Source organism: Vespula vulgaris, chromosome 25, assembly GCF_905475345.1.
Source record: "Vespula vulgaris chromosome 25, iyVesVulg1.1, whole genome shotgun sequence".
NCBI classification, from domain to species: domain Eukaryota; kingdom Metazoa; phylum Arthropoda; class Insecta; order Hymenoptera; family Vespidae; genus Vespula; species Vespula vulgaris.
Genome location: NC_066610.1, coordinates 77,745 through 87,500, shown reverse-complemented (window position 1 = coordinate 87,500; position 9,756 = coordinate 77,745). Strand labels below are relative to the sequence as shown.

Below are 9,756 nucleotides of genomic sequence, written 5' to 3'. Positions count from 1 at the left end.
TTATATCAATGATAGCTAATGAACAATGTATTGACAAATATGTTGCAAAAAATATAAACTTAGGCTCATTCGTATTTTCTGGCCAAATACCGGCACAATTCATCGTACGTTTAGTCATATCTATCACATTCACGGTATTATCAAACTCAAGTTCCTAAAAAAATCACGAAATTACGAAATTTAAATTGATTATTCTAAATCGTTTAATTCGTTCATATTAGATATCATACACTTTTTTTTTCTTTTTATTTTAATTTAATGTTATTAGTATTTAATTATTAGTATTTTATTATAATAGAATACTAATTTTAAGGAAATCGATTTGCATTTGACAAAATTTTTGTTTGTATTCAATATATATATATATATATATATATATATATATATATATATATAATATATATAATACATATATATTATATTATATGATACTTATTTTATGTATTACTACATATCATATATATTATATATAATAGTAACGAAATTATGAAATTACTTACGATTTTTCCAAATCATCTAATCATTCGTATTATATTTTTATTTTTTTTTAATTCCATATATATATATATGTATATGTGTGTGTGTACGTAATGCAAATTAAATAACAAATCGATTTCTTCTTCTGCAATTCGACGAATAACACAAGTTTTTTATTTTGTTATATTCTTTTTTCTGTTTCTTCTTTTTCTTCTTAATATTATTATCATCATTGATTATTATTACGCGATATTACAATCATTATTATTATTTTTTTTCTTTTAAATATCATTTTTGAATATCGAAAAAAAAAGTACTTTCAAAATTTTCGTACTTGCCATAATTCTTTTCTTCCTTATATTTATATATTGATTTATTAATTCATGAATTAATTAATTTATTTATTTACTCATTTACTTATTTACTTCTTTTGGAACGAAACAACATGAGCTTTTCTCGCAAGCTCGCATCTGACTAAAGTAGAAAGGTTGTTTTCAATCGTCCAAGTAAACACTTCTGTGACGTAAACGATCGAAAGAAAGGAAGAAAAAAAAAAGAAAAAGGAGAAGAAAAAAAAGAAGAAAAAAAACCAAATAGAAAAAGAGAATGAAAATAGAAAAACCCGTAGACGTTCTTTCGCTATTGCAAAAAATTTCACTTTTAAATAACTAATATACTATGTCCGATGTATCAGCAAGAGCATTCATACTTGCTTTTTTTTCTTCTTTTTCTTTTTTTAATGTTTCTTTCCTCTCAATAGAAGAGAAGAAAAAGAAAAGAAAAAAGAATTAATAAGCACCAATTTCTAAACGAAAAGACGAGACGATTATAAATAATTCGTCGAATTTTCTATTTTTCTCTTCTCTTTTTTTCCCGTAACATCCAACACACGTATAAGTTTCTTCTCTCTCTCTCTCTCTCTCTCTTCTACGTTTCACGACAAATATTATATTATCTCTTGGGAATTTATATGAAGAAAAATACAAAAAGAAAAAAAAGGAAAAAAAGAATATCCGTTCGAACTGACAAAAACTTTTGTACGTTTCGTGAGTAATAATATTAAGCTTTCATATTTCGCAATAATACCGTAACTTTATTGCTCGTTTCGTATCAATCGATTAGTATCAATTTTAAAATTAATGATCCTTATGTAGAGGTTCTTATGTAACGATCCCATAGTAGAATTTTTTTTTCTTTTTTTTTTCTTGGCTACTCGACATCGTTACTACTTACCTATGTACATATGCATTCGTAATTTGCTAATACGGTCTTATATTCCTCAGTTTCTTTTCTTTTTCCGTTTTTTTTTTCTTTTTATTTTTTCTCCTCTCTCTCTCTCTCTCTCTCTCTCTCTCTCTCTCTCTCTCTCCCTTCCTGTATTCCACACCGTCTCTCTCTTGTTCGACTCTGGTAGTACATTGATCGCATAATACATAAGTAGTATAGATGATCACGAGAAAACATTTGTTACTCTCATCGAGACACAAATACAATAAACATGACTGAAACCTGGTTCGATTTAATTAATAAGACAAAATTAGAAATTACGAATTAGAAAAAAATAGAAAAACACATACATACTTAAGTGATTATATATCGTTTGCGTTTAAATTCGAATTAAAATGTAATAATAATTATCGATAGAGAGTACGGTTGAAGTTAATGTCGATAATCGATTATCATTACGATGAGAAATAATTTTGTATGTACTTACTAGTGTAAGTGTAATATATAATAATAAGTGTAATAAGTGTTACAAGGGAGACTTTGTAATTCTCACGATATTCGTTTGGATTAATTAGTTTCAATCGTTCGAATTGAACACTCGTCTAATTTCACGTAATATAATCTCTGTATTGTATAAGAGCATACATTTTTTTATGTGGAAGATTGAAATCAAACGTGGATAATTAGTAGTATCGACCATTATGACAGATCAACGTAAAATTTCAGTTTCTTAGACGGTAGATTACTGTGTTTGGTTGCTTTCGATTTTTTGATTCACTGTCTCCTCTACGTAGGATGATTACCGAACTTTGCTTTTTTTTCTATAATATAAAAAAAGAATAAAATAAAACTAACCGTTGAGCATACGGAAACCATTTATTTTTACCTTCTTTTTCGTTTCTTTTAATAGGTTGAGCATCCTCATCGCTTATCCGTGATTTATAAATTGATCGATTTATAATGTGATCTTATTTGTAAATACTTAGTAATTGCCTTTCTTATTAATACTGTTATATATATGCATATATATCTTATATATGTTATATATATTATGTTTTATATATATATGTGTGTATGTGTGTGTGTGTACATTCATTTAACACTAACTGTACTAGTATTTCATATATACTTATTCTATATACAGAATAAATGTTTTTTTCGACCGGAATTGTTAATTTATTATAAAAAATAATGCATATAACGTATAATAAATAAATATAATAAAATAACCACTCATATATTCTCATTTTTATTTATATATCATAAATAACATAAACATAGGACTAGTATTTACTTTACTTAGTGATAGAAGGGTGGTTTTAATTTTTTAATTGCATTATTTGCAGATAACATTCTTCTTCGTACGTTTACTAGTAGTAGATGTAATTTCATCGAACCGAAGAAATTTTAAAATTTCGATGAAAGTGTTCCTGTTCACAGTTTGACGAAAAAAGGCAGGTTCCCATTTCGAATTTCATAAATATGAAATGGGTAAATTTTTTGTTTGATAAGCACCAAGTACGCATAGAATTGCGATGAAAGCGTATAATTTTGGTATCGCTAGAATCAATTTTGTACGTAGAATTTGCAACGCTTTTACTTCCGTATACTTTTTGATGTACTCCATAATAATATTATCGATTATCAAGAAAAATGTCGTTTCAACTTTACCAAATATAATATTTCGTTTTGCTATTGGACTTGATACCTTTTTGAAACACAATGTGTGATGGTATGCCAATTGTTGGATCTTGGATTATTTGTTGCTAAACAGTTTCATCAAGAGCGACTTGAATATACTGGACATTTTAGTCACTTTCACTTTCGGATTCTGATAAAAATCTTCTGCGCTTTTGTTCTCTATGGGCATTCACAGTGCTCTTTTTTTTTATCGTCGGTATCACATGATCACTTTCAATTTCTTCAGTGATAAATAAATCTTCCTTGCTTTCAATTTGTTCATTTTCAAACTCAAAATTTTATCCATCAGAACATTCTTTACTAATATTCTGAATGTTTTTCAATAATTTTCTTATGAACACTTAGACATATTCAGAAATAAAAAAAATTATAAAACTAATATACTGAATAGTGTAAGATTGGTTCACTCGTTGTAAATTTTGACTGGTCTTACATTTCGATCTGTACTTTGCGATTTTCAAAAAAATACTACATTTAGATATCAGATTATTCTTATGAAAGGAGTACAAAAGAACTTTTCTTGATTACAAGAGGTGCCAATAAGATTTTGAAGCTATACTTGATCCAATGGAATCAGTTCGACAATTTAATTAGTTTTTTAAAACAATAAATTTATGTTTTAATAAACCGATCATATTGTAAGAAACAAGATAATCTTTTATATTATTAACATCATATTGTAAAAAAGAAAATTGTCTTTTATACTGTTAACAATTTTTGACATTTAACAAAATTTGTATATGCTCCATAAATTATTCTATTTACATTAGATTTAAAAACCATTCGACTTAAAAATAGTTCAATTTAAAAATAATTTTTAACATGGTAGAGTTTATGATACAATGGACAGCATTTTGAAAATTTCGAATATATAACGATTCAACTCGAATTATTATTATTATCATCTTATTTGTAACTTATTTTTATTTTTTTTTGTTATATACTTTTTCAATACTTTTAAAAATTCGTCCTTAAATACAATAAATAACTCATGTATTACTATATTGAAATGCGTGATAGTAAATTTATTATGTAAAAAAATAAATTATATATTAATAATGCATAAATTATTAACAAATTTGTGAATTTATAAATAAATTTTAAGCTGCAATAAACTTATTATTCAGATAGTAAACTACAATAAATTGTAATTAATGTTTGTAATTCATTTTGTGTCTATAAATAGTCGAAGAGAAAATTTTTAAGATTAATAATTTCGACAAATTTTGATAATCGTTATTTTTTATAGTACCTTATTGATAATAAAATTTCACGTTTTATATGAAATTTACGACCAACTGTGAACAATTCTGAACAAATTCAACGAAACTCTCTCTCTCTCTCTCTCTCTTTCTCTTTCTGGGTCTAAATGATCTTCAATTGTCATTTACAAATAGACAGAAAATCAAAGGTAATCATTTTTTCGGACAGCATTTTTCTAAACAGTATTCTACTTGATCAATTTTCATCGTTTTGAAAAAAAAACTGGTTTTGAATCCTGATGAACAATTGTTCAGTCCAAGATAAAGTGATATAGGCAACCTGAAAAATATTTGGAAAAAAATTACATTAATTATTATATCGAATAAAATTTCATTTTGATCAATTATAATGAGTATATATAATGGACATTTCTTTTTTTTTAATACCTGTTCAATATTTGTAAACCTTTCAAATACCGTATCAATGATAAAGTTGGAATGATATTTTGATACGACAACACGAATTTTTATTTGAAAATTTCTCACACAAGCCAACGAACTTTCTTGAGGTAGAAGAGCATGAATTCTGATCCGAGAATTTCTCCGAGAAATCAATGAATTTTCTTGCGATATGAGAGCATAAATTTGGATCAGAAAATTTCTCGCACAAGTCATCGTTTCACTTTTTGTCGTTTCCTTTTTCTTATTTGGAATATGTGTTTTGTTAATTTCTTTTTCTTAATGTATTTGATGCTTCTGTTCGAATCGTTTGATAATACGTAAACCGGAGCATTGTTAAATTCAAATTTTGAAATTGACTTACAGCAGACAAAGAATATCGCTGAAAACCTCCTGTATTTTACCTGTTAACAATATTATTGAATGCTCTCAATTCTAAGATAGAAACTAACAATCGTTGGCTGCATAATTTAATCTATCCGCCATTTTCAACATGTTCTATCCATATCGTTAAATTCTCTATAAATTCTCAACTGTAACACTCTATTTTGTTTTTCTTTCTCGGAAGATTATTTAAAATCAATAATTACTTTAACTTTATAATCCACTGGAATTACGTAATTATTCCTTCGTTCTCTTTTTTTTTCTTGAGGCTTGTAATCTTCCGCAAATGGTAGTTTCAATTGCAGATATATTTTGATACAGTATCATCTTCCTTTTATGTCCTACGAAACTTCTCTATCCTCTGGCATATCACAAACTTGACGTACGATGTTCTAACTTAGTCGAACAGTTTATAACTAAAATCTAAACTACAAATTCTTATAGCCTCGAAATAACGTACCTATTGTTAACGTGAAAGATTAAATGAACAGTCGTTCATTCTACAAGAAACTTTCTATGACCTCTCTATATTTCCAACATTTTTTTTTACAAAACAACTGCTCTCATTAGATATACCCAAGGACATAAACAATAAGGCAAGGACATATACAAGTATTTATGGAATTAGTCATCGCTCATCTTAGTTTCTTACAATGTCACGTTAAATAATATGTTATCAAAAGAATTCACGTTCCACGATATTATATTATTTTCAATTTAAATGAAATATATGATATTTCTAGAGCGAGAGGTAGATAATTAAAAAATAATTCATTTTATAAAAAAAAAGTTCAACCGATCGTATATATGACACGATATAACACGATAAAAGCGAAGTTCTATTTCTATTTTAACTAAAGTTTTTATTTATGAGGTCAATATTTTTCAGCATTTTTAATCGATGATTTAAATAAATTAATGGTCATCGTTAATAATAAATTATCAATACATAGTATAAATGGTCAGTATTAAACCGATCGGTACAAAAACTATAAAAATTTTAATTGAAATAATTGTGCAGTAGAAAATCAAAAATAAATAAAAATGCGAAGTTAACGTTTTTCTTCTACTTCAAGTTTTTTCATCCACTGCTAATATTAGATTGATTATATCAGTCATTAATAAAGTAATATATTTCTGAATAATACGTTTTGAATATGGTTTATTGAGCAAAAAAATTAAAAATCAATCTTAAATAGTTTCTAAGAAAATGAATTAATTGTTTAAAAGAATAAAGTTTTTTAGAAATTGCGAATAAAATGTAACTTAAATAAATATTTACTTTTTAGTAAAAATTATCCACCATTATAATGTTCATCTTTTTCTGTTCTCTTTCATTTTTCCAAAGATCTTGTTTCTTTAAACAATATATAGGCTTGTAACTTTGCTTTGCCAATTTATTGCTTGTTCAGTTTCTTTAATATAGTCGTTTTATCATCTCTTAGCTTTTCCAATTTGCCTGCTTTACTAACAGTAAATATGACAATAGCATCATATATACTAAACTTCAATGTATGGGACTCCACAAATACATTTTTTGGTACATTTGTTCACAGAATGTTATTGAATGATTCGTTTACATTGTATTTTCTCTACGAGATATTTCTTCGATACATCTGAATTTGTCAAATTTTTGTAAAGTGGTCTCACAGTCAACATAACAGGCTCATGTAACGAATTCTTGTAGATAAAGCTTTGCTCCAACTATTATATGTTTACACCAATCCTTTGAAGATAAATTTTGAAATTGATTGTCATCCACCGATAGTATATGGAAGAAAGTTATACATACAGCTTTTTCGATAATATCTAGGTTATATTCATTGTATTTGAAAGCTTGACCATAGAATTTTAATAATTGATCAATGGTACTATCCGAGAGACAACCCTCGATAGTCTTATTATCAAAAAATGGCATTTGTGACGGCTCTCCCTTGCTCTGTCTAAGCCGTGTTTCCATCCTTTTTATTATCCTCATAGTTATCTGATATAAAACATTGTTCATACTTTTTACAATTTTCACAAAAAATTTTTGAACTCTACAAACTAACGCGTTTCCTTCACCGACATCTTCAGTAACGTTTATTTTTCCTGTATTGTCAACTGCAAATTATAAAATCAATGAATATTGAATTAGAAATACTCAAATTTATAAATACATTAATACCTTTATCACTTATACTGTCTTATTTGAATACATTTCATTTCATTGGTCTCGTTTTTGAGAACTTTGAAGATGTAGAAGTTTGTATTCTTGATGTATCGAATAAACTTTCCATCCTGACGCGGTCGCAACTTCTGAAATAAGAGGATAAGTTTTCCAGTACTGAGTTGCTTTATTTTTTTATCTTCTTGAATATTCCTTTAATTCCTATCATCGTCAAATATAATAATTAATAAGAATCGAAATATAATCAAGTGATAACGGGAAAAGTTCTATTAGCATCATAAACAGAAAGAACATCGTTGCTCGATCATTGATTAAATTACAAAAATAAAAAAGTAAAACAAAAACAAAACAAAAATTGTAGATATTATTTTAATAATAAAAAATCAAGGTTACTTCTTGTTATTAAAAGGCACTATATAACCTTTTTCTATACGGTATCGTAGATGAGATCGACAAAGATTAAATGATGTAGGAAAAATGTTCAATAATATGTTGAGAAAATCATTTTTAATCTAATAATTATACTTATGAACGCACAACTCAAATACTAACGTCATTCAAGAATATTTTTTTATTGAATATAAAAATCTCTTTTTCACAGTATTCAATAGTGTTGTGTCTTACACCAACCTGAACGTATAAAATGGGACTGTGATTTGCAATTTCAAGTTTTTTCGAACATTGTTATGAAAAAGCGATATCTGGTTTTGTATAGTGAATTGAGTTAAAGTTGGAACAGGAATCTACTGTTACGTCCATGTAGTATTTAGCATTAGTCTCAGAGAATTAAATTTCCTTCGAAAAGTTCCTGCTATGTGAGATTACGTACCTTTTTTGACTTTTACCTACTGTATACAATTCTATGGCACGGAACTGACACCTAACAATATGTCAAACGAAGTACGCGAACCAATAAGATAGCACCTAGATTTTGACGAATAGGAACGCTGCGATTTATTTCATATCACGAGACGTCTCGGTGAGGAGGATTGGCTACCGGGGACCATTCGCTGGGATCCATTCTTTTGATTGGTGAACTTAATGTGATTGCCGCCGGGTTGGTTGATTCCTTCGTCTTCGGCTAGTTTGGCATTCCTGAAGGAAGGGGAGATGATTGGCGACGAAATTGTACGAAAAAGTTTGTCAACTGTGCTTCGATGTACGAATTCTTTGATCGCGTTTAAGCAACTTGTAATCGAACGAAATAGAAATTGAATTAAGATTCGTCCCGATATAATTTAAGAGAATGAGTCGTTTCTATAGGCAGAATCGGAATTATTGACTTAGACTGCTTTAACAATACTTAATTTATTCAAAGTAGCAATAACAAATAGATATAAGAATAATGATCGGTTCAAGACAATTAACTAAAGAGTAAATAAAAATGAATAATAACTAAGAATAACCGTAACAAAGATTGAGTCGAATCTAAGAGCAAGATCTAGGAACAAGAATCTAGGTGCAAACATTCTATATCTTATATTATGAAAATCTAGAAGCAAAAATCTTGTACTGCAAGAGTCTAAGAATAAATCATCGTAGAATGGTTTGCAGTCGATTAAATAGAGAGCGTTGACTAATCAGCGAAAGGTGATTTGTCACGGTGTCGTCATTGGCTTATTGTGGTCTTAGCTGGGGGCAAGGGTATCCAATGAGATTCCTCCAGATACGACGATTACGGATGCTTAAGGTACTGGATGCTAGTGTGGGGATGAAGTTTCGTGAATTTGTCGTACATGTTGTGCATGTGCTGGCATCCGTTATTTTCCCGCTCATCGTTCGTCTAAGTTGGCCTAGATCACGTCGCTCTTAGTAGAATAACTTTTAGAAGTATTTTATATGTATTTATAATGTAACAAAACTTAAAATTAAAAAACACATATACGCACATTACACTATACAGTATACTAAAGAGCGATACGTAGCTAAGTCTAGACGTATCAGGAGTGGGGGAACAGCAGGCACCAGTATGCGCGAGATGAACATAGCGAATCACGGAACCTTATTCCCACCACCAACCAAAACACTTCTCGCATCTATAGCCAGTGGTAACGCGACGCTGCATCGAACGAGATTCTATTGGACGTCTCTGCCGTAAGCCAGGGATACTATGGACCAATGAGAACGCAGCAGCAA

At 28.5% G+C, this 9,756-nt stretch overlaps 1 protein-coding gene and 1 long non-coding RNA gene across 9 annotated transcripts in view; both read right to left on the bottom strand.

Annotated features, from left to right (window-relative positions):
* LOC127072279 (odorant receptor 13a-like) overlaps positions 1-118 on the bottom strand; it is a 4,858-nt gene extending 4,740 nt beyond the window's left edge. The window contains exon 1 of the mRNA XM_051012578.1: positions 1-118. This exon is cut by the window's left edge and continues 294 nt beyond it. Within this exon, the coding sequence (XP_050868535.1) occupies positions 1-118 (118 nt within the window).
* Positions 119-2,940: 2,822 nt separating this feature from the next.
* LOC127072455 (uncharacterized) lies at positions 2,941-8,495 on the bottom strand. Of its 8 annotated transcripts, none has more exons than XR_007785445.1 (5): positions 8,251-8,443; positions 7,618-7,748; positions 5,657-7,553; positions 5,055-5,470; positions 2,941-4,947 (listed from the first exon to the last, which is right to left on the bottom strand). It is a non-coding gene; the product is annotated as an uncharacterized LOC127072455 (long non-coding RNA). The 8 variants fall into 8 exon arrangements; XR_007785449.1 differs by having other exon boundaries at positions 6,733-7,553; XR_007785448.1 differs by lacking the exon at positions 8,251-8,443 and adding an exon at positions 8,450-8,495 and having other exon boundaries at positions 5,055-7,553.
* Positions 8,496-9,756: the final 1,261 nt, after the last annotated feature.